Raw genomic sequence first — 25,802 nt, forward strand, 5'->3', positions numbered from 1 at the left:
TCTGCTACGTTCCCCAACAGTGGTATCAGAGCTAGGTCTATGCGTAGTTTCTATGCACGAGTAGAACACAAGTTGTTGTGGGCGTTGATTTTGTCAATTTACTTGCCGTTACTAGTCTTATCTTGATTCGGCGGCATCGTGGGATGAAGCGGCCCGGACCGACCTTACACGTACGCTTACGTGAGACTGGTTCGACCGACTAACATGCACTAGTTGCATAAGGTGGCTAGCGGGTGTCTGCCTCTCCCACTTTAGTCGAATCGGATTCGATGAAAAGGGTCCGTATGAAGGGTAAATAGAAATTGGCATATCACGTTGTGGTTTTGGCATAGGTAAGAAATGTTCTTGCTAGAAACCTATAGCAGCCACGTAAAACTTGCAACAACAATTAGAGGACGTCTATCTTGTTTTTGCAGCATATGCCGTGTGATGTGATATGGCCAAAAGGATGTGATGAATGATATATGTGATGTATGAGATTGATCATGTTCTTGTAATAGGAATCATGACTTGCATGTCGATGAGTATGAAAACCGGCAGGAGCCATAGGAGTTGTCTTAATTTATTTATGACCTGCGTGTCAACATAAACGTCATGTAATTACTTTACTTTATCGCTAACTGTTAGCCATAGTAGTAGAAGTAATAGTTGACGAGACAACTTCATGAAGACACGATGATGGAGATCATGGTGTCATGCCGGTGACGACGATGATCATGGCGCCCCGAAGATGGAGATCAAAAGGAGCAAAATGATATTGGCCATATCATGTCACTATTTGATTGCATGTGATGTTTATCATGTTTTACATTTTATTTGCTTAGAACGACGGTAGCATAAATAAGATGATCCCTCGCAATGATTTTAAGAAAGTGTTCTCCCTAACTGTGCACCGTTGCTAAGGTCCATTGTTCCGAAGCACCACGTGATGATCGGGTGTGATAGGTTCTAACGTTCGCATACAACGGGTGTAAGCCAGATTTACACACGCAATACACTTAGGTTGACTTGACGAGCCTAGCATGTACAGACATGGCCTCGGAACACGGAAGACCGAAAGGTCGAACATGAGTCATATAGAAGATACGATCAACATGAAAATGTTCACCGATGATGACTAGTCCGTCTCACGTGATGATCGGACACGGTCTTAGTTGACTCGGATCATGTATCACTTAGATGACTAGAGGGATGTCTATCTGAGTGGGATTTCATTAAATAATTTGATTACATGAATTTAATTATCATGAACATAGTCTAAAATCTTTGCAATATGTCTTGTAGATCAATGGCCCACGCTAATGTTGCCCTCAACTTGAACTTGTTCCTAGAGAAAACCAAGCTGAAAGATGATGGCAGCAACTACACGGACTAGGTCCGTAACCTGAGGATTATCCTCATAGCTGCCAGGAAAGCATATGTCCTTGATGCACCGCTAGGTGAAGCACCTGTTTTCCCTGCAGAACAAGACGTTATGAACTCTTGGCAGACGCGTAGTGATGATTACTCCCTGGTTCAGTGCGGCGTGCTTTACAGCTTAGAACCGGGGCTCCAAAAGTGTTTTGAGCAACACGGAGCATATGAGATGTTCCAAGAGCTGAAAATGGTTTTCCAAGCTCACGCCTGGGTCGAGAGATATGAAGTCTCCAACAAGTTCTACAGTTGTAAGATGGAGGAGAATAGTTCTGTCAGCGAGCACATACTCAAAATGTCTGGGCTGCATAACCGTTGTCTCAGCTGGGAGTTAATCTCCCGGATGATGCGGTCGTTGACAGAATCCTTCAGTCGCTCCCACCTATCTACAAGAGCTTTGTGATGAACTTCAATATGCAGGGGATGGAAAAGACCATTCCCGAGGTATATTCAATGCTGAAATCAGCAGAGGTGGAAATCAAAAAGGAACATCAAGTGTTGATGGTGAGTAAAACCACTAACTTCAAGAAAGGCAAGGGTAAAAAGAACTTCAGGAAGGACGCCGAGGGAGTTGCCGCGCCCGGTAAGCAAGCTGCCGGGAAGAAGTCAAAGAATGGACCCAAGCCTGAGACTGAGTGCTTTTATTGCAAGGGAAACGGTCACTGGAAGCGGAACTGCCCCAAGTACTTAGCAGAAAAGAAGGCCGGCAATACCAAAGGTATATGTGATATACATGTTATTGATGTGTACCTTACCAGCGCTCGTAGTAGCTCCTGGGTATTTGATACCGGTGCAGTTGCTCATATTTGTAACTCAAAACAGGAACTGCGGAATAAACGGAGACTGGCGAAGGATGAGGTGACGATGCGCTTCGGGAATGGTTCCAAGGTCGATGTGATCGCCGTTGGCACGCTACCTCTGCATTTACCTACGGGATTAGTTTTAAACCTCAACAATTGTTATTTAGTACCAGCTTTGAGCATGAACATTGTATCTGGATCTCGTTTAATGCGAGATGGCCACTCATTTAAATCTGAGAATAATGGTTGTTCTATTTATATGAGAGACATGTTTTATGGTCATGCCCCGCTGGTCAATGGTTTATTCTTATTTAATCTCGAACGTGATGTTACACACATTCATAGTGTGAATGCCAAAAGATGTAAGGTTGATAATGATAGTCCCACATACTTGTGGCACTGCCGCCTTGGTCACATTGGTGTCAAACGCATGAAGAAACTCCATGCAGATGGACTTTTGGAGTCTCTTGATTATGAATCATTTGGCACGTGCGAACCATGCCTCATGGGCAAAATGACCAAGACTCCGTTCTCCGGAACAATGGAGCAAGCAACCAACTTATTGGAAATCATACATACTGATGTGTGCGGTCCAATGAGCGTTGAGGATCGTGGTGGCTATCGTTATGTCCTCACCCTCACTGATGACTTAAGTAGATATGGGTATGTCTACTTAATGAAACACAAGTCTAAGACCTTTGAAAAATTCAAGGAATTTCAGAGTGAGATTGAGAATCAACGTGACAGAAAAATCAAGTTCTTACGATCAGATCGTGGGGGAGAATATTTGAGTCACGAATTTGGCACGCACTTAAGGAAATGTGAAATAGTTTCACAACTCACGCCGCCTGGAACACCACAGCGTAATGGTGTGTCCGAACGTCGTAATCGCACCGTATTAGATATGGTACGATCTATGATGTCTCTTACCAATCTACCGCTATCATTTTGGGGTTATGCTATAGAGACTGCCACATTCACTTTAAATAGGGCTCCGTCGAAATCCCTTGAGACGACACCGTATGAATTGTGGTTTGGCAAGAAACCTAAGCTGTCGTTTCTGAAAGTTTGGGGATGCGATGCTTATGTCAAGAAACTTCAACCTGAAAAGCTCGAACCCAAATCGGAAAAATGCGTCTTCATAGGATACCCTAAAGAAACTATTGGGTATACTTTCTATCTTAAATCCGAAGGCAAGACCTTTGTTGCCAAGAATGGATCCTTTCTAGAGAAAGAGTTTCTCTCGAAAGAAATAAGTGGGAGGAAAGTAGAACTTGATGAAGTATTGCCTCTTGAACCGGAGAGTGGCACAGCTCAAGAAATTGTTCCTGAGGTGCCTGCACCGACTAGGGAGGAAGTTAATGATGATGATCGTGAAACTTCAGATCAAGTTGCTACTGAACTTCGAAGGTCCACAAGGACACGTTCCGCACCAGAGTGGTACGGCAACCCTGTCCTGGAAATCATGTTGTTAGACAATGGTGAACCTTCGAACTATGAAGAAGCGATGGCGGGCCCAGATTCCGACAAATGGCTGGAAGCCATGAAATCCGAGATAGGATCCATGTATGAAAACGAAGTATGGACTTTGACTGACTTGCCCATTGATCGGCGAGCCATAGAATATAAATGGATCTTTAAGAAGAAGACAGACGCGGATGGTAATGTGACCATCTATAAGGCTCGGCTTGTCGCTAAGGGTTATCGACAAGTTCAAGGGGTTGACTATGATGAGACTTTATCACCCGTAGCAAAGCTGAAGTCCATCCGAATCATGTTAGCAATTGCCGCATTCTATGATTATGAGATATGGCAAATGGATGTCAAAACGGCATTCCTTAATGGTTTCCTTAAGGAAGAATTGTATATGATGCAACCGGAAGGTTTTGTCGATCCTAATAATGCTAACAAGGTGTGCAAGCTCCAACGCTCAATCTATGGGCTGGTGCAAGCATCTCGGAGTTGGAACATTCGATTTGATAAGATGATCAAAGCGTTTGGGTTTACGCAGACTTATGGAGAAGCCTGCGTTTACAAGAAAGTGAGTGGGAGCTATGTAGCATTTCTCATATTATATGTGGATGACATACTATTGATGGGAAATGATATAGAATTCTTGGAAAGCATAAAGGCCTACTTGAACAAGTGTTTTTCAATGAAGGACCTTGGAGAAGCTGCTTATATATTAGGCATCAAGATCTATAGAGATAGATCGAGACGCCTCATTGGTCTTTCACAAAGTACGTACCTTGACAAGATATTGAAGAAGTTCAATATGGATCAGTCCAAGAAGGGGTTCTTGCCTGTATTGCAAGGTATGAGATTGAGCACGACTCAATGCCCGACCACGACAGAAGATAGAGAAAAGATGAGTGTCGTCCCCTATGCCTCGGCCATAGGGTCTATCATGTATGCCATGCTGTGTAACAGACCTGATGTAAACCTTGCCGTAAGTTTGGTAGGAAGGTACCAAAGTAATCCCGACAAGGAACACTGGACAGCGGTCAAGAATATCCTGAAGTACCTGAAAAGGACTAAGGATATGTTTCTCGTCTATGGAGGTGACGAAGAGCTCGTCATAAAGGGTTACGTCGATGCTAGCTTCGACACAGATCTGAATGACTCTAAGTCACAAACCGGATACGTGTATATTTTGAATGGTGGGGCAGTCAGCTGGTGCAGTTGCAAGCAAAGCGTCGTGGCGGGATCTACATGTGAAGCGGAGTACATGGCAGCCTCGGAGGCAGCACAAGAAGCAATCTGGGTGAAGGAGTTCATTACCGACCTAGGAGTTATTCCCAATGCGTCGGGCCCAATGACTCTCTTCTATGACAACATAGGAGCTATTGCCATTGCCAAGGAGCCCAAGTTTCACAGGAAGCCCAGACATATCAAGCGTCGCTTCAACTCCATTCGTGAAAATGTTCAAAATGGAGACATAGATATTTGTAAAGTGCATACGGACTTGAATGTCGCAGATCCGTTGACTAAACCTCTTCCTCGAGCAAAACATGATCAACACCAGAACTCTATGGGTGTTCGATTCATCACAATGTAACTATATTATTGACTCTAGTGCAAGTGGGAGACTGTTGGAAATATTCCCTAGAGGCAATAATAAAATGGTTATTATTATATTTCCTTGTTCATGATAATTGTTTATTGTTCATACTATAATTGTGTTATCCGGAAATCGTAATACATGTGTGAATACATAGACCACAACATGTCCCTAGTGAGCCTCTAGTTGACCAGCTCGTTGATCAACAAATAGTCATGGTTTCCTGACTATGGACATTAGATGTCATTGATAACGGGATCACATCATTAGGAGAATGATGTGATGGACAAGACCCAATCTTAAGCATAGAACAAGATCGTGTAGTTCGTCTGCTAGAGCTTTTCTAATGTCAAGTATCCTTTCCTTAGACCATGAGATTGTGCAACTCCCGGATACTGTAGGAATACTTTGGGTGTGCCAAACGTCACAACGTAACTGGGTGACTATAAAGGTGCACTACGGGTATCTCCGAAAGTGTCTGTTGGGTTGGCACGAATCGAGACTGGGATTTGTCACTCCGCATGACGGAGAGGTATCTCTGGGCCCACTCGGTAAGACATCATCGTAATGAGCTCAATGTGACTAAGGGTTGGTCACGGGATGATGTGTTGCAGAATGAGTAAAGTGACTTGCCGTTAACGAGATTGAACGAGGTATTGGGATACCGACGATCGAATCTTGGGCAAGTAACGTACCGATTGACAAAGGGAATTGAATACGGGATTGATTGAACCCTCAACATCGTGGTTCATCCGATGAGATCATCGTGGAACATGTGGGAGCCAACATGGGTATCCAGATCCCGCTGTTGGTTATTGGCTGGAGAGTTGTCTTGGTCATGTCTGCATGGTTCCCGAACCTGTAGGGTCTACACACTTAAGGTTCAGTGACGCTAGGGTTGTAGAGATATTAGTATGCGGTAACCCAAAAGTTGTTCAGAGTCCCGGATGAGATCCCGGACATCACGAGGAGTTCTGGAATGGTCCAGAGGTAAAGATTTGTATATAGGAAGTCCAGTTTCAGCCGCCGGGAAAGTTTCGGTGGTCATCGGTATTGTACCGGGACCACCGGAAGGGTCCCAGGGGTCCAACGAGTGGGGCCACCTATCCCGGAGGGCCCATGGGCTGAAGTGGGAAGGGAACCAGCCCCTGGTGGGCTGGTGCGTCCCCCATGGGCCTCCTCCTACGCCTAGGGTTGGAAACCCTGGGGGTGGGGGGCGCCCCACCAAACTTGGGGGGCAAGTTTCCCCCCTTGGCAGCCGCCCCTCCCTAGATGGGATCTACAAGGGGGCCGGCGCCCCCCTGGCCCCTATATATAGTGGAGGGGAGGGAGGGCAGCCGCACCCCAAGTCCCTGGCGCCTCCCTCCCTCCCGTGACACCTCTTCCTCCCCGCTTGCGCTTGGCGAAGCCCTGCCGGGATCCCGCTACTTCCACCACCACGCCGTCGTGCTGCTGGATCTCCATCAACCTCTTCTTCCCTAGCTGGATCAAGAAGGAGGAGACGTCTCTCCCAACCGTACGTGTGTTGAACGCGGAGGTGCCGTCCGTTCGGCGCTCGGTCATCGGTGATTTGGATCACGACGAGTACGACTCCATCAACCCCATTCTCTTGAACGCTTCCGCTTGCAATCTACAAGGGTATGTAGATGCACTCCTCTCCCTCTCGTTTCTAGATGTCTCCATAGATTGATCTTGGTGATGCGTAGAAAAATTTTAAAATTCTGCTACGTTTCCCAACAAAAACACCCGGAACGAGGACAACGCAGCTTCGACTCTGACGAAGAGCTGCTAAAGAGAAATGTGCAAGGCTGGGGCTGCAAAAGACCACTGAACAAATCATCTGTTGCTTGTCATTGTCGCCAGCGGGACCGTGCCACCGCAACTCCGACTTCAAAAAAACAAACAACCTATGCAATCCCACGAACACGTCGAAGATCTTCCTCCCCCTCCTGCCTAAGCCCATCTACCTCTTCTGTGCCTCCTTTGTCTCCAAGCACTAGCGCCACCTCGTCCACGACACCCGCTTCCTTCGCCGCTTCCACACGATTCACAGCGGGACCCCTCCCATGCTCGGCTTCTTCACCAACCAGGGAGGCAACCCCTTCGTCCCCACCTCCGGCGGCTGCGTGTTCTCCACCGCTGCCAATATGTCCCATGCCGACTGGTGGCCGACTGCCGCCACGGCCGCGCCCTCCTCCACAGCCGTCGCACCTGGAAGCTGCTGGTCCGGGACCTCGTGACCGGCGAAGACCGCTACGTGCCGTACGCCCGTACCCCAAGCATGCCCTTCGGGGGAGCTTGAGGTACAACGGCGCGGTCCTGTGCGTGGCTGGGCACGTCGACTGCCACATGTGTCCGTTCCTCGTGGTGCTCGTGTTTAGTAGTCAGGTTGATTTTATCACCTTGGTCTACTCATCCGAGTCCGGCATCTGGGGTGAGATCGCTTCTCCATTCATGTACCAAATTCTTTTGTCAAGGAAAGGCCAACCGCTCTGGCCGGAAACTCACTCTACTGGTTCCCCCACGGCATATAGATACAAATGCCCCATGAGAAAAAAATAGCTTGGAATATCTATATTGATTTTTCTTCCCAATACAAGCTACCACTAGTGGGACTCATCAAGAATTAGAAAATAAAAACTTTAGTACACATGCATCTCTACTCTTTACTCCAACCTTTTCAGCTTTTACACTGGACCACACTTTTTCTCTCCGAAGCACCCGCCCCTATACCGAAAAAGGCTTTCGCCCCACTTTATATATAAAGCAAATGCCCAAGCCAACATCCAACAAGGTTCAAGACCACACACACACACACAAGAAAGTACCAGACAAATAAGTACAGAGAGGGTTAATGCTGAGGGCACAGCTCAACAAGCCCCAAAACAAAAACAAAAAGGCACATGCGCCGGGAGAGACACAGCGTCTAGTCAGGCTCCGGGGGTGGCGGGGGGAGCGGGGGCGCCAAGCGGAAGGCCATCGATTGAAGGTCGGCGAGGAGGGTGCTGATGACGTCCCGGTCCTGTGGGCGGCTAAGCTGCTGCCAGAGCTACAAGTATCCACACAATTTAAAGATGGAGTCAGTAGCACGCCGAAGAGGCACCTTCTGGATAACAAGCTTATTGCGGACAGTCCACAACGTCCAGGAAAGGATCCCCAGGCAAAGCCATCTAATATGCCTGTAGCGAGGGGGAGAGGCCTGAATTTCCGCAAGCAGGTCAGGACGTTGGTGTTGCACCACTGGCCCCCAACCGTTTCGCGGAAACAGGACCAAAGGAACTGTGCCGTGTAGCACGAGAAGAAGATGTGGTTGGTATCCTCTACCGTGCCGCACATGGGGCACGTCCCATCCCCAGGTCCGTGGCGTTTAAGGACCTCAACGCCGGACGGGAGGCAGCCGCGGATCCATTGCCACAGGAAAATCCTGATCTTCAGGGGCAGGCGGATGTCCCAAATCAAACTGAAGGGCTCGGGGGCCGTCAATGGGGCGATAGCCGCGTAGAGGGATCTGGTGGAGAAGCGGACGGAGGGTTCCAGTCGCCAGGAGATGGCGTCCGGAGAGTCGGCAACGTCTATAGGTAGGAGGGTGATGTCCTGGAGGAGGGTATCCCAAGCCGCAACCTCAAGGGGGCCAAAGGGGCGGCGGAAAGCGAGGCGCCCTAAGTTAATAAGGGCCGTCTCGACAGAAACTCGAGGGTCAACAATGATGTCGAAGAGGACTGGAAATCGAGCGGCTAGGGGGGTGTCGCCCAGCCATCTATCAAGCCAGAACAGGGTCGAGGACCCAGTACCCACCGAGATGGAAGTGCCAATGCGCAAAACAGGCAGTAGCTGGACGACGGCTTGCCAAAACTGGGAGCCGCCAGAGCGCTGACAGAATGCGAGAGGTTGTCCACACAGGTACTTGTTCTGGATTATAGTAAGCTAGAGACCCCCATCTCCATTGGCAATGCGCCAGAGCCAACGGGTCAGGAGGGCAATGTTCATGCACCAGGAGGACAAAATCCCAAGACCGCCCTGGTCCTTGGGTTTGCATATATCTGGCCAGCTGACCATGTGGTACTTCTGCTTATCCCCTTCGCCAGCCCAGTAGAATCTGGATTGGTATTTGGCGATCTCCTGGTGCAGGGTTTCGTGGAGGCTATAAAAGCTCATGAGAAACCAAAGGAGGCTAGCAAGCGAAGAGTTGATTAGGATCACGCGAGCCGCCTTAGACAGCCAGCGCCCTTTCCAAGGCTCAACGCGGTGTTGCATACGGGTCACCGTGGGGCGAAGATCAACCATGGTGAGGCGCGAATCACTAATGGGGATCCCCAGATAGGTCATGGGGAAAGAACCCAGCCGACAGTTTAGTCGGTTAGCGATAGCCTGTGCTTCCTCCAAGGGGAACCCGAGGACCATCACTTCGCTCTTATCGAAGTTGATGGTTAGGCCCGACATTTGTTGGAAGCACATGAGGAGGAACTTCAGGTTAGTAATATCTAGTGCGGATCCCTCAACCATTATAATGGTATCATCCGCATATTGAAGGAGGGAGACCCCTCCCCCTCCTACTAGGTGGGGAACTAAGCCGTGGATATGGCCAGCAGCTTTGGCCTTATCCAAGATGGATGCCAGGGCATTGACCACCATGTTGAACAAGAACGGTGAGAAGGGGTCACCTTGACGGACCCCACAAAGGGTGGGGAAGTAGGGACCAATGTCACCGTTGATGTTCACCGCGGTCTGACCACAGGAGACAAGCTGCATGACGCGGGTCACCCAGCGATCGTCGAAGCCCTTGTGAAGCAGCACTTCTCGCATGAATGGCCAGTGGACCGTGTCATAGGCTTTGTGAAAGTCTAGCTTTATGAAGACCGCGCGATGGCGTTTTATACGGACCTCGTGGAGGACCTCGTGGAAAACTAACACTCCATCGAGAATGAATCGGCCTTGTATGAAGGCGGATTGATTCGGATGGGTAATCGTGTCAGCTAGAAGGGTCACCCTATTGACGTACCCTTTGGCCAAGATCCGAAAGATCACATTAATCACTTTGATTGGGCGGAACTGGCGAATATCCGAGGTGCCCGGGACCTTGGGGATGAGGGTCACAATCCCATAATTGAGTCGCCCAAGGTCCATTGAGCCCGAATAGAATTCTTCGAACAGAGCCATGACCTCCGGCTTGATGGTAGCCCAGAACGTTTTAAAGAACGTCACGGGCAGACCATCCGGAACCGGGGCCGAGGAGGGGTTCATCCCCTTAATGGCTTCGAGGACCTCGACCTCATCAAAAGGGGCCACTAATGCCGCGTTGGCCTCAGCCAAGACCAATTGCGCACCCGAACAAATGTCGGGGGCCAGACTAGCCCACCCCGCGGGGTGGGTGTAAATAGGGCTTTATAGAAGCCGTCTACGTGGGTACGGATGGCCGAGGGGAGAACGATAGGAGTTTCGCCATCCCATAGGCAGTGGATGGAGTTACGACGACGCCGGCCGTTCGCCACCGCCTGAAAGTAGGCAGTGTTGGCATCTCCCCGAAGTACCCACCTCTGGGTGCCCCGTAGACGCCAGTAGGCTTCTTCATCGGTGTAAATGGTGGAGAGCTGGTCTTCCAGGTTGTATCGCAGCATCCACTCATCCGGGGAGATCCCGGTCGAGTCGGCGCAGGCGTCCAGGGCTTGGATAGCCAACAGGAGGGCCTTTTTGCGCTCTCTAAGATCCCGGCCAAGGTTCGGCCCCCAGCCCTTCATGAATTGGCGGGCAAGCTTGGCGCAGAAGTGCCACGAGTCGACGGCGGACATGGATCGATGGCGAGCAGAGCGGGCAAATATCCAGCGGGCGACGACAGCCTCCCGGATGCCGGCCTGATTGAGCCAGAAGGGCTCGAACCGGAATCGCAGCGCGGTGGGGGGCCGCTCGTCAGCGGTGGAGAGGAGCAGGGGGACATGGTCAGACCCGATCCGGGTGACAGCCCGGAGCGATGCCAGGGGGTAACGTAATTCCCATTCCGGGGAAACTAGGACACGATCCAGCACGGATTGTGTCGGGACAATCTGTCGGTTCGTCCAGGTGAACCTGGAACCCGTCTGATCAAGTTCGCGGAGCCCCAGCTCCGCGATCCAATCGTTGAATAATTGCATCTGAGGGAGGTTGATCCGATCATTATTCTTCTCCTCCGGGGATCGGATGAGGTTAAAGTCTCCGCCCACGAGAACTGGGAGGAGGGAGTTAGAGATCTTCAGCCGCAGCTCTGTTAGGAAGGCTGGGGAGCGGCGGTGGTCCGCCGGACCATATACAATAATGACCTCCCATTTGAAATTTAGGGCGCGCTCATAGATCTCCATACTAACGAAGAATTCGCCCCGGTCCATGCCACCACCTCAAAGGTGGCATCCTTTACCCCTAAGAGGATGCCGCCAGAATGGCCTGAGGTCCCGCTAGAAGGGAGCCAGTGCCAAGCGAAGAGGTGGGAGCTAAGGCGCTCAAGCTCCTGAAGGGCAAACTCAGTATGCAAGGTTTCATGGATGGCGATGATGTCAATGTGTTCGTCACGAATGTACTCTATGAGTTGGCGGCGGCGACCATCATGGCCGAAGCCGCGGATGTTCCAGAACAGGACCCGCATCTAAGCCCCCATCGGGGGGCTGCTTGACCCCAGGACACGGGAAGCGCTTTGCGCGCGGAGGGCTGCAGTGCGCGAACGGTGCGTCCACGGACTATCCCGTCGGCCACCGGAGGGGCCAGACCCGTGGGGGGATGGGCGTCCCTTCGGGAGGCCGGAGCAAGCGGGCACGGGTCTCGGCGAGCTTGCCGTCCAGGATCTCCCAGGACCTAATGGCCGCGATCTGTTCTAAGGGGGGACCAACTTCCCCTCTGAAAACTATGGCCGAGTCATTGGCCACCTTAGCGAGGTGGCCAAGTGGAGCTGCGTCAAGAGCGAAAAATGAGCAACTGGAGGAACTGGGGAGGTCGGAGTCCGCACCTGACTCGAGGTTCCGGACTGCCGTGCGGAGCTCCGCGCGCTCGGCGATGGACGGCGCCGGAGAGTCGACCGGCCGCACCGCATCGAGGCGGGCGCTGTGGCGGGAGGACGTCACCGGCGTCGAGGTGGAGCGGGGCCGCCTGGCGTACGCTACCGTTGGAGGGGGGTGCACGGAGGCCGGCGAGGAGACGTCCACAGCCACCAAGGCGGACGGGGAGGTCGGCGATGGGAGGAGGCCGTCGGAGGCCCCCGGCGGAGCGGGCGGGCCGGCGAGCTCCAGGTTGGCACCGGCCGCGACCCCTGCGGGTGGGGGGGAGGAGGTAGGTGCAACGAGGACCTCACACCCGCCTCCACCAGTGGGGGCCGGGGAGGTCGAGCCGGCGGGGGACGGAGGGTCCGGCTCCGACGGCGAGGCGCGACGGACGGAGACGGTGCAGGGGGAGCGAGGCGACGAAGGAGGGGCGACGAGAAGGCCCACACTGGAGATGTCACTGGCCGACTCCAACGGAGACTGCGAGGGCATGACCGGTGGGGTGGCCAAGCGGAGGGCCACCGCGAGGTCAGCGGCCGACACTCGAGTGCGCCCCGCCCTGGAGCCGCCACGACCCGCTGGTGGGTTGGATGGCTCCCGGGAGGGGGAGCGGGAGTGCTCCGAGCCGTCCTCATCATCTCCTGGGTCGTCGAGGCGGGAGTGGCGCGAGCGTCGGCGGTGGAAGTCGTCGGCATCAGCAGGGCCACCCCCCAAGTGGCTGTCATCAGAGAAGCGGGGGCGGCCGACGTGGTTCGGAGGCTCGGGGAAGATCTTGAGGTCGTAGCCGTCGTCGTTGAAGAAGACTTGGATCGTGACGTGGAGCTTGGAGGAGTCCAGGCATTTCACCTTGACCCGGACCTCCTCCTCCTTGCGTAAGGAGAGCTCGTCAACCACCACCACCTTGCCAAGGATCTTGGACATGCTGCGGATGACTCGCTCAGACCGGGCCACATCTGGCAGGCCGGAGATGAGGAGCCACGCAGTGTCCAGGACAGCGACAGCCTTGGGATCCCAACGCGGCTCAGATATGTTCACCACAATGTCGTTGAGGGCCAGGGTGATGTTGTTGCTGCGGGTACAGAATCCCATACTCATGGCATCGGGGAAGATCACTGAGAAGGCGCTGGAAGCGGTGGGGGTCACCTGCCAATCCCACGTGCATCTGCACAAGTGGTTGAGCTCGGCCTCAAGCAGCTCCGGGGTGGCCACGGCCTCGCCCACGACCGTCACAATCGCCATCAGCGAGGGGGAGGGAGGGGGGATCTCTGGCACCTCGATGTGGAAGAAGGCCATGTCCTCGATGTCGTGGCCGTACATCATGATCTCCTCCGTCACCGGGCGATCCGGGCAGAGAATCGCTGGATGCCCGGTATCCTTGCACAGGTAGCACATCGGGGGGTTGGGGCAAGCCACCTGGAAGTGGCCGGTCAAGCCGCAGTTGAAGCACGGCGGGCCGTCGGGAGGAGCGTTGGTGCCCGGAGGAGGAGCCATGGCGGCGGTGAATGCGGCAGCCTGAGGGCGCGGGGGACCCTTCTTCTTCTTCTTCTTGGGCCCCTGCGCCCCCGGTTGCCATTACCGCCGTTAGATGGCGGAAACGTAGCCTGGGTGTGGGGCGGCTGGTAGCGTCGGGTTGCCTGAGTATTGTTGGAGTTGGCGACGGGCTGTGAATGGGGCGGGGAGGGGGACCGGTCCCGGCGATGGGTCGGCGACGGGGACCGCCGGCGCGAGGACGGCCGCGACTCCCCGGCCGGCGACCGACCACGGTCTCGCGACTCCGCCCTAGGGGAGGAGCGGCGAGCCAGGGACCACGAGCGGCGCGAGGGGCGGGGGGAAGGGCGGCGGGAATCGCGCGTCGGGGAGCGCCGGGCCGGCCGGGAGGAAAGCTGTTGCCACAGATCGGCCTCGCGCCGGTGGCCATCGGGGGGAGGGACGGGGCGGGTCGCGGCGCTCATCTGCCCGACACTTGGGGCGCCCCGCGTCGTCCCCCCACTCCCGAGTCATGGGTGGCGGGAGGGGGGGGGGGACTGGGCGAGGGAAGGACGGCGGCGCAGGCGAGTAGGGGTCGGGGCTGGACGGCAGGAACCAGGGCGAGGCAGGGGGCTGGCGGCATGGGTGGGGGGCGAAGTGGGGGGCGAGGGAACCCTACATGAGGCCAAATGGATCGCCTGTATGGGCCCGCGGTCGCCAGGGAACGAGATTGGGCCTGGCGGGACAGATCCGGCCTGCCTAGCCGGCCCACCCCAGCCGCAGAGGCCTGCATCCCATGGGCCGCACCCGCACCCACCGCCCTGAGGGGGGGGCCTGCAGCCAGGCCCGTAGGCCGGCCCAGGAGCACTGCGGCCCGGTACGAGCGCCCCGGGGTGACCAAGCGGGGCGCTAGGGTTTCCCCGAGCACCACCGCGGTGGCCGCCGGCAGGGGCGAACGGGGGCGGCGAGGGGAAGGCGGGGCAGGGGTGCGGCCTTGAGGTTGGGGCTCGGAGGACCTACGGGAGGGGAAGAAGGGCCGGAAGGGAGTCCGACGGGAGAGGACCGGCGCGAGCTCGGGCAGGATCGCCGGAGTCGGACCGGCCGAAGCAGAGGAGGGCGGAGGAGAGGAGGGCACGGCCGGGGTCGCGGGTTTCCAGGAGGCGAGAGCCGGGCCCCGGTCAGCGCGGCCGGCAACACCCCAGCTGCCAGCGCGACGCCGCCGGGAGGGCAACCCCGACCCAAAGGCCGCACCTTGCATCCCCCGTGCCGGGGAGGCGGCAGGAGGGAGACGCCGGCGCCGTCCCGACCCACGGGCGGTCGAACTCCCACCCCTGGGAGTAGGGCCACCGGCGAGGTCGGGTGGCAGCTGCGGCGGGGCCTTGGGGGGAACCCGATCCCGACATACGACGGGGCGGCCAGCGGCGACGTCGTCGGCCTCGGCGATGTCGGCCCACACCAGCCGCGGAGAACCAGAGGGAGGGGTCGGCGGAGGGGCGGGGGCGGCGGACGCCGGCGGGGGGCGGGGCTCGAGGGCGGGGACAGGGGGAGGGCGGCGGCAGGGCAGCCGCAGCGCCCGCGTCGCCAGGGGCGTCGCCAGTCGCCAGAGCCATCTCCCCCGCCCCTATAGAGAATCCCGCTTTCCCATCCGAATCTATTTTTTCTGACATCCGATCCTACATGATACACGAGGCATCATCCTAGGGCTATACATTGGCCATGCCAATGTTCGAGTAATGTGACGTTAGCTCGCAAACATGTCAAATTAATCACGGGATGTTACCCATAGTGATATTTTTGGCGTTAACCAACTGCACCGGTGGTCGCAAAAATAAACGTCATACTTCGTTAGAAAATCTGTAGAAGATGACATTTGTTTGGCCTTTGGTGTCTCCATTGCTGCTGATCGTAGTGTGGTGCCTGGCCTGTGTCCTTGCTTTCTTGAGGGCATGTCGGTTACGCTAAGTTCTGTAATGCGTTAATGTGATGCTCTGGCTGATATTCTATCTGCAGAAAGCCAACTCTCCAGATATTTTTCAGGGTTCAGACTTGTAAACCACTTGATGTTTTTTTGAGAGAGATAACAATAAGTTTCAGTTGGATTTAGAGTTTGCGTTCATCTTCAAGGTACTGGCAGCATTGTTGGAGTAGACAGAACATAATACACACTGCTGCTTCTTCCATTACTGATTCTGCATAGATGGAACTAAATGTTCAGCTGCCACATTACTTACAAATACTTGAGAGCTAAATGAGTATATATGATTCATGTGCATAGTGAGAGGCGGCACCTTCGGCCCATCTCTGCATGGTTTGTGGCATTGCTGAAGCTGCTGTTCACGCAGGCATGTATGGCGGCGGGGCTGGTCCAGGGAGGACGACGATCGTAAGGTTCGACTCTGGAATTCCTAATGCGTTGATGTGATGCCATGACAGTATGACACTTGCTATATCTTCCATTCCAGGCTAAATGGTGACGCAACTTTTCCAGCAAAATAGAATCCTTTGATTGCCTTTTATACGTTTCAGTCGGATTTAGAGTATGGGTCATCTTCAAGGTGCTGGCTGGCATTGTTACAGTAGTTCAGTGGCTGAACTGGACCTACCACTGACTGGCAATTTCGTTTTGGAAAAGCATTTCCATCTACTATTGGATAGCTATGTCAGTAGAGAAACATCAATGGGTTAAGTGAGGATATCTTTCCCGCCAATCCTGTGCGCCAACCCGCATACATCGCAAATGAGCTTGAGCAGCGAAAAAGAAGTTTCCTAAATGTGAAAAATAATCAGGAAAAAATAGACATGTAAAATGTTTAGGTAGCATGCATGGGCTTGCATTTTTTTCATACAAAAAAAAAGATCATTGTTGCGACCCGTGTATCTAAAGTTTTAATGTTTGAAAATTGAGGGAAGTATTGAGTTTTTTTATCGATGGAGAAAATCTATGAATACCCATATAAATGATTCAAGAAAATACATGTGTAATTTTTACATTTTTGGAAGTTTTTAAATTTTATTTATAGTTTAAATTTGTCCCGGGAACCAATCCACTCTGCTATCTCTAGTGACATGGTAATTCTTGCATTTTTTTATTAAGAAGAGCACCATCACAACCTATGTAGAAGTCAAGTTTTAATGTTTGAAAATTTAGGGAAGTATTTAGTTTTTTTTGGAGAAACAAATCTATGAATACCCATATAAATGATTCAACAAAATACATTTGTAATTTTTTATGAAGTTTTTAATATTTATTTCAAAGTTAAAGTTTTTCCCAAGAACCTTTCCTCTTTGCTTGGTCTAGTCACATGTTAATTCTTCCATTTTGTTTTCATTACAAAAAGCACCATTTCAACCTATATATATAGAACTCAAGTTTTAATGGCTAAGATTTTAGAAAGTATTCTGTTTGCTTTTTAGGGAGATTTTTATATGAATATGTAGTGTCCATAAATGATTGAAACGATTACATCTGTAAACTTTTACATTTAGTATTTATAAGTTATTGTAGTATTTACTTGAAGTTACTATTTTCCCTGAGAACCTTTCCTCCACTCTGGTGACATGGTAGTTTCTTAATGCCTTTCAGTTACAGTAAGAATGTGCACTAGCGTTGGAGTGAAAATGCAAGCGGTGAGGCCATTTCTGTGAAGTGGAAGATCAAAACATTCTCTCCAACAATCGCAAGGTTAAAGAGGAGCCTGAAATATCAGACGGTCCACATTGAATGTTGTATATGTAATTGGCTTTTTCTTATGCTGACCTCAATTATGATATATGAGTTGAGTTTTCTTGCACTTAGCCATGAGTGTCTCGAAGGTATATGGGTTTGTATAGTGTGTAGTATTTATGCAATGTGATTGAGCCTGATGTCCTAGGACATTATGATTAACCGGTTGTTTGCCTCAAGGTTTTTGACATTTTGCAAGCTATATGTCATATTAGTAAATTTATATTTAAAAATAGTTTTTTATTATACATATTATGTTATATAATTCATATTTTGTTTATCTACCTACCAATGTTGAGAGAAGATTAACGAAGGTTGCTGAGGAAAGGATGACACCACTCACATCTGCCACCAACTTTAGAGTCGATTTCATATTAAATCGATGACCAATGGGAGGATGCTTTGAGATTGGTCAATGTGTTCTCAATGTGATGATGCTTTGGAAGTGTTTTTCGGTTTTCTTTTTGACGAAGGGTGGAAGGGGGCCTAACTTAAGGGAAACGCTTGTGCCTGGCCGACCGGCTGATCTTCACCCGGTCACGCGCGAGCCACGTGACCGAGGCGTATCATACATCTCGCGCACCTCCCTGCCCGACCTTATCTTGTTTCTTCCTCTACCTTCTTCCTCTACCTTCTTCCTCCAGATCCCCTTCTCTCTTTCTCTCTCAACCGCATCCACGCACGGTGGTGGCCACGCTCCTCACCTTCCTCCTCCAGATCCCGCTGCCGGCTAGCTCCTATCCCGCGTAGGTCCCTACCTCCAACCTCAGCGCCCACGCACACTTCTTCCGCTGCCCCTGGCCGCAGATTCCTTCTGCCCCGGCGAGCCGGAGTTGGAAGTCACCTAGTACTCGCCCTAACTTAAAGCAGAGCCCAGTTATTTTGTTCGTTCTCTCAAAGCCCAAAGCCTACACACACCCACTTTCCCCCGAACCCCATGGAGGCACAGACAAGCTCGCCAGCGGCCGCCGCCGCGCCGCTTCCCCCGGACGATCTCCTTCGGGAGATATTCCTGCGCCTCCCGCCGGAGCCGATCCACCTCTTCCGCGCCTCCTTCGTCTGCAAGCACTGGCGCGGCCTCGTCCATGACGCCCGCTTCCTCCGCCGCTTCCATGATTTCCACGGCGGCACGCCTCCCGTGCTCGGCTTCTTCAACCAGAAAGGGCCTCCCTTCTTCGTCCCCACCTCTGGCAGCTTCGCGCTCTCCACCGCCACGATGTCCCCAGATGACTGGTGGGCCCTCGACTGCCGCCACGGCCGCGCCCTCATTGAGAGCTGCCGCACTGGGATGTTGCTTGTCTGGGACCTCGTGACCGGCGACAAGAAGTACCTACCGCTCCCCGCGCAGGACTATGCTCAGTACAATGGCGTGGTTCTGTGCGCGGCCGGCCACGCCGACCACCGCGACTGCCATTTGTGCCCGTTTCTCGTGGTGTTCGTGTTCAGTGACGACAGGGATTTCATCACCTCCGCATGCGTCTTCTCGTCCGTGATCGGTGCCTGGGGTGAGATCACTTCGATTGTTATACCAGATGCATTAGTTCTGCCAAAGCCGACGGCTCTGGTTGGAAACACGATCTACTTCCTGTTGGATAACAATAACATCATGGAGTTCCTTTTGGATAAGCATAGCTTGGATTTAGTTGAGGAGGTGCCATATACCTACGATCAGACTATCATCATGTCGACAAAGGATGGATGCCTCGGTTTAGCTGGAGTGGAACGATTCAATTTCAATCTTAATCTGTGGTCAAAGGTGGCGAGCATTGACGGGGTGGTGACATGGACACATCTAAGGGTCATTGAACTCGAAAAAATTCTTGCGCCTGAAGCAGTGTCAGCGTGTATGGTTGGAGGTATTGGAGCCCATGCAGTTGGTTGTGCGGTAGATGCGGATGTGATCTTCATCGATGTGTATCCTAGCATCTATATGATCCATCTCAAGTCCATGAAGATCGAGGAGGTGTCGAAGAAACGAATCGGCAGACAATATGTTTTTCCTTACACAAGTTTCTACACTCCAGGTACCGCCAATATTTACATTGTTGCAGAGTTCACTTTAATCTTTCAACTATATCCACCTTCAAGATGCTTTACAATATATGAGTCAGCCGTAGTTCATTTACAAATGATAAGTTTTCATGGAGCTTCTTTTGAAAGAACTGCTAACTAAATGATGAGCAATTAATACTCTGGATCCTCCTGCTGCTGCTCGTTCTAGTAGGATTTGCACCAAGTTACTAACAAGTCATTCACGCAACTACGCGAGAGCGAAAAATAACCCTTTCACAACTAGAAGATGTATAGGAGGAAGTCCTGGCATTGTTACTTGCATGTGTTTCATATATTTGCTCTTCATCGAGAGTTCCAGAGTCACATCCCGCAATTTGCTTATAGCATAATTCATAATCAATTATTTGATGTTCAGTTGGGCTACACATCTAAATCTAAACAGTGATCATTGTGTTTACTGCTAGAGTTTGGGCTTGTACATTTAGTCAAGTGGCACCATTAAAAAGTAATTTGCTTACCAGCAAGCATATACTTGAGGAACAATATAGTTGTATCCTGGCACCGGTTTATAATTGTTCTTCCATCTTGTTCTGTTGTGGTATATTGGATAATATAATCTCACTGAATCACGAGAGTTGATAAATTAAGGAACCAAAGTGACCAATAGTCAGCATTTTGTTTGTGTTTCATAATAGAACAATAACCAATTGGCGAGTCAATGCTGAACTCTTTTCTCTTTCAGTTTAAGCAACTGGACTCTAATGTCTGGATTCTGGATATTGCCTTGTCAATTGCTCGAGCTTCAAGCTATGTTGGAATTTAGGGTGGTTACTTAGTTTCTTATTTCTCTGGTCTGCATTCTTTGTTCTGAACTGCAGAAAATATGTGTTCATTCTGGTATTCTTTCGCTTTCATGTGCATACAAAACATAGATATAAATTACAAATGGGCCCACACCAAAACAAATTCTAAAATGCTTCTTGGTTAAGTAAATCACTGAATACCGTTATCCTTTGTTTAATTTGAGGTAGATTAGATGTCTTGATGAATATTTAATTCTTGATTTCTTGCAATACATGTCATTTCTTAATTGTTCTTTGACTACTTGTAGCAAAAGCTAGTATTTTCTGCAAGGTGAGATATATAATAAGTGTTTCATTTATGTTTCACCACCTCTTATCAGTTATTTTCTTGTCCATGTTTTTCAATAGTTATTGACTTATATTCTTCTCGTAGTAATTACCATTGGTGGTGCAAATGATCAAGTTGAACTGCTGAACAACAGTTGAGATGATTGTGCTGTTACATCTGCTGATACGCTTTGTTGGTTCAAGAGGTGATATGACATCCTCTGTTACTCTATTGTTTTGTTTGCAAGCACTGGATCAATATTCTCTGCAGTGGTGAAAAAAAATCTAGTGGTATGCACAGTACAGCTGGAACCTTGAATAATGTGACTATATCGCCTACTTTGACCTTATTCGCTTTTTCTCTTGGAGCTGGGAAACACTCCTCGATCTGCACAGTTCGTAGTTCATTATGCTGATGTCCTACCACAAGGCAGTTTATCATATGAGACAATTTTATATCATTTCTTTGATATCCTTTTGTTGTATAGTCGCATCAGTCACGAGCTAGAGTCTTTGCATTTTATAGAGAACACAATGGCAGGAAGGTTTCAGCTCAATCTTCAGATATGAACTCATGCTCTCATTGTCACTAATCATCACCTTGAGCCAAAAGTATTTCAGTATTACTAGAAATCAAATGTTGCCCATGACTGGTAATCTTGCTAGTACAGTGTACTACTTGTTCTCTCTCTGCTGAGATGTGCAAAGAGACGAGAGAACAAGTTTAACGGTTAGAAACTGTTTTGCTAGTGCAGTTTGAACAGATATCGTTTTCTCTGTATTTTTGCCCCTCGTGATTCTGAGTAGCCAAAATCGGCTCCGCTGATGAGATTGCTGCTGTGCAGGTTTCCGTCGAGCGGTGAATGTGGCTGTAAACGAACTGCTACTCCTTGAGAAGTGTGTCGCTCACTTGCAAAACATGAGGAATTATTAGCATGATATTGACCAACTGCAACGGTGGTTGGTAAAACATAGATCATCCTATGAAATATTGCTGATGACAAGAGCCTGTTCGAGTTTGATTGGCCTCTGGTTGTCCATTTGTGGCTTTAATAATGCTCTGTAGCACATTCGTGCTGAACCAATATTTTATGTTTTTCTTCAGAGATTCCTATGGCTTTGTGATCTCTATGATCGCCCGCTAAAAATTGTCACAGTTTGTTCTTTTCTTTTTTGGTGTACTGTCGCAATGCTGTGTAATGCACAAAATTGAACTCTGCTAGTGTGATGGCATGGCAATATGGCAGGTGCTATACGCCTATACCTGGGAAGTATATATGCAGTTTCTCCTTCAAATTTGAATTCTAGCTTCAGGTAGTATACATGCTTTTCGCTGTCAAAGTGTGCAGAAGGCGAAAATGGTGACGGAAGCAACGCAACGCGCTCGGGCCGTCGCGTTGTACCACAGGTAGCCCTTTTGTTTATATATATGAACTCGGGCTTTTAGCCGGACGTTCAGCGTTTGGGTTCATGTCTTAAGACTAAGGTGCCGGCGTTTTAGCTTCAGAAATACATCCCACACCTGTTTGGACCATGAGTAAACGAAAGCTTCATTATTTTTCCTGGTCTTCTATCTTGAGCTTTTGATTCATCATCAGGAGCTACTAGTAATACAACTACAGAGTTAAAAAAAAGGACGAAGTAATCTCTGATGATTCTATTCATATGCAGCGCACGGTATAAATACAAGTACAGCATGTGTCTAACAACAGTCACATCACAACGGCATGTCCTACATGCATACACAGATGCACGGTGGAGACGTTGTCGCAGTAGACGAGTGTAGCACGGTTTGATGGGTGCGCGCGCTCGTGAAGTAGTTATTCGTTCGAGATCGGCGTCTGGAGTGAGATCACTTTCTATTCAAGTACCATATTCATTACTTGAGTTGAACCTAGAACTGGGCGTTCGATTCCACCGAACCGACAGGGTCGGTGCTTCGGTGTTTACAAAATTTCGATTTTGAGAAAAACCTGACCGATCGGTCAACAGAAAATCAGCTAACCGGTGCTTCGGTCCACCGAAAGCTCGGTTCGGTGACCGGTTGTGACCGAACAACACCGATCTACAACCTAGAAAATGACATACGAAGCCAGAAATCGTGTGCGCTCCACAGAATCGCTGCTCACAATAGATCAAAGTTACTCCACAGAATCGTGTGGATGGGAAGCAGTGAAGGTTGCGCAAAAGAAGGAAGAGTGAGGAGAAGGAGTCGGCTGCCGGACCCCGCCGCTGGCTGCTGGGGTAGGAGAGTAGGGGCGACTTGGGCTATGGGGGAAATAGCCCTGGAAGGAGAGGGAGGAGGCCACCCTGGTTGCGTGCTACTGGACAATCACCGCTGGCTGCTAGGTTGGGGAGCACTGACGGCTAGGGCTGGGAACTTGGGATAGGACGTGGATAGTGGGGCTCGTGCGAGACTGGAGAAAGGATCCCGAAACTTGAGGGCCTTGATAGTTAATGTAACGGGCCATCATTTTCTACGAGATCTGGCCCATGTTCGGTTGTATTCGGTCGCTTCGGGTAGCCAATGCCTGAGACCGAATTGCCCGAAGTTAATTCGGGTTTCTAGCGCTGAGAACCGGAGTTGTGAGTTCGGTCTATTCTGCTTCGGTCTCGGTTCTTTCGGTTCGGTAGTTCGGTCAATGGTTAATATGCCCACCCCTAATGCTAGGTAGCGCGTCTTGTGCTGAACCGGTCTGTTAGGTTTTTTTTAAGAGATTTATAGTTAATCTGCTGATCCTGTAGTGTGGTGCCTGGCCTGTGCCCTTGCTTTCATGATATGACGTGCGTACGTGAGGGCATGTCTGTTACACTAAGTTCTGCAATGCACTAATGTGATGCTCTGGCTGATATTCTATCCGCAGAAGGACAACTCTTCAGATATTTTTGAGGGTTCAGACTTGTAAACCACTTGATGACTTGTAAACCTGTGAGAACAATAAGTTTTCACAATAGCCGCATTTCAGTAGACTGAATTTTCGCAGTTGGGTCAGTCGATTTTGGTCGAAGGGAAAAATAGCCAGAGGGGGGAGGAAGAAACTCGCCGGAGGGGAGGAAGAAGCTCGTTGGGCAGGTTACTCCGGTATCTATCTTAGGGATCAAGGTGGGGCGGTGGTGTGGGTATTCGGCGGAGAAAAAACTCGATGCGGCGGGCCTAGATGGATGGCCGGGGCGATGGTAGACCAGAGGTGGGGGTGGTTCCTGGGAGGGCGGGGCGGTGAGGTGGCGCGGGAGCGCCGCCGGCCGCGGGCGGCGGGGGCCGACGGTCCGGCCGGTGGTCCGTGGTGGTGGCTGGGGAAAGATGGGGTGAGGAAGAAGAGAATGAGGTGGAAGATGATGCCTGGACGTTGGATCTTGATCTAACGGTTGGGATGAAATCGACTGACCACTTCAAAGTTTCAGTTGACTGATGAGCCATTCCCATAAGTTTCAGTATGGTTGGCATTGTTGCAGTAGACAGAATACACACTGCTGCTGCTTCCATTTCTGATACTGCATAGGGGGAACTCAATGTTCAGCTGCCACATTACTTGCAAAATACTTGAGAGCAAAATGAGTATATATGATTCATGTGCATAGTGAGAGACGGCACCTGCGGTCCATGTCTGCGTGGTTTGTGACATCGCTGAAGTTGCTGTTCACGCAGCCACGTACGGCGGCGGGGCTGGTCCAGGGAGGACGACGATCGTAAGGTTCGACTCTGGAATTCCTAATGCGTTGATGTGATGCCATGACATTATGGAACTTGATATATCTTCCATTCCAGGCTAAATGGTGACGCAACTTCTCCAGCTCCTTTGATTGTCTTTTATACGTTTCAGTCGGATTTAGAGTATGGGTCATCTTCAAGGTGCTGGCTGGCATTGTTACAGTAGTTCAGTGGCTGAACCGGACCTACCACTGACTGGCAATTTCGTTTTGGAAAAGCATTTCCATCTACTATTGGATAGCTATGTCAGTAGAGAAACATCAATGGGTTAAGTGAGGATATCTTTCCCGCCAATCCTGTGCGCCAATCCGCATAGTCGCAAATGAGCTTGAGCAGCGAAAAAGAAGTTTTCTAAATGTGAAAAATAATCAGGAAAAAATAGACATGTAAAATGTTTAGGTAGCATGCATGGGCTTGCATTTTTTTATAAAAAAAAGATCATTATTGCGACCGTGTATCTAAAGTTTTAATGTTTGAAAATTTAGGGAAGTATTGAGTTTTCTTATCGATGGAGAAAACCTATGAATACCCATATAAATGATTCAAGAAAATACATGTGTAATTTTTACATTTTTGGAAGTTTTTAAATTTTATTTTTAGTTTAAATTTGTCCCGGGAACCAATCCACTCTGCTATCTCTAGTGACATGGTAATTCTTGCATTTTTTTTATTAAGAAGAGCACCATCACGACCTATGTAGAAGTCAAGTTTTAATGTTTGAAAATTTAGGGAAGTATTTAGTTTTTTTTGGAGAAACAAATCTATGAATACCCATATAAATGATTCAACAAAATACATTTGTAATTTTTATGAAGTTTTTAATATTTATTTCAAAGTTAAAGTTTTTCCCAAGAACCTTTCCTCTTTGCTTGGTCTAGTCACATGTTAATTCTTCCATTTTGTTTCCATTACACAAAGCACCATTGCAACCTATATATGTAGAACTCAAGTTTTAATGGCTAAGATTTTAGAAAGTATTTTGTTTGCTTTTTAGGGAGATTTTTATACGAATATGTAGTGTCCATAAATGATTGAAACGATTACATCTGTAAACTTTTACATTTAGTATTTATAAGTTATTGTAGTATTTACTTGAAGTTACTATTTTCCCTGAGAACCTTTCCTCCACTCTGGTGACATGGTAGTTTCTTAATGCATTCCAATTACAGTAAGAATGTGCACTAGCGTTGGAGTAAAAATGCAAGCGGTGAGGCTATTTCTGTGAAGTGGAAGATCAAAGCATTCTCTCCAACAATCGCAAGGTTAAAGAGGAGCCTGAAATATCAGACGGTCCACATTGAATGTTGTATATGTAATTGCCGTTTTCTTATGCTGACCTTAATTATGATATATGAGTCGAGTTTTTTCTTGCACTTAGCCATGAGTGTCTGGAACGTATATGGGTTTGTATAGTGTGTAGTTTTTATGCAATGTGATTGAGCCTGAGGTCCTAGGACAGTATGATTAACCAGTTGTTAGCCTCAAGG

At 49.9% G+C, this 25,802-nt stretch overlaps 2 protein-coding genes and 1 pseudogene across 2 annotated transcripts; 2 read left to right on the forward strand and 1 right to left on the reverse strand.

The window, feature by feature from the left end:
- Nucleotides 1-1,914: 1,914 nt before the first annotated feature.
- On the forward strand, nt 1,915-7,808 carry LOC147976969 (uncharacterized; annotated as a pseudogene).
- Nucleotides 7,809-10,559: 2,751 nt separating this feature from the next.
- LOC147976970 (uncharacterized) lies at nt 10,560-11,630 on the reverse strand. Its single transcript, XM_087521043.1, has one exon. The coding sequence runs from the start codon at nt 11,628-11,630 to the stop codon at nt 10,560-10,562; it is 1,071 nt and encodes a 356-aa protein (XP_087377169.1).
- A 6,426-nt stretch (nt 11,631-18,056) lies between these two features.
- On the forward strand, nt 18,057-21,828 carry LOC125554358 (uncharacterized). The gene is made up of 3 exons (XM_048717931.2): nt 18,057-19,487; nt 20,713-20,812; nt 21,452-21,828. Exons 1-2 carry the CDS (start codon nt 18,401-18,403, stop codon nt 20,763-20,765), a joined length of 1,140 nt encoding a protein of 379 aa, XP_048573888.1. The 5' UTR covers nt 18,057-18,400; the 3' UTR covers nt 20,766-20,812; nt 21,452-21,828.
- The last annotated feature ends 3,974 nt before the right edge of the window (nt 21,829-25,802 follow it).

The sequence above is a fragment of the Triticum urartu genome, chromosome 4A (assembly GCF_056163025.1).
Source record: "Triticum urartu cultivar PI428250 chromosome 4A, HENAU_Tu73, whole genome shotgun sequence".
Lineage (NCBI taxonomy): Eukaryota > Viridiplantae > Streptophyta > Magnoliopsida > Poales > Poaceae > Triticum > Triticum urartu.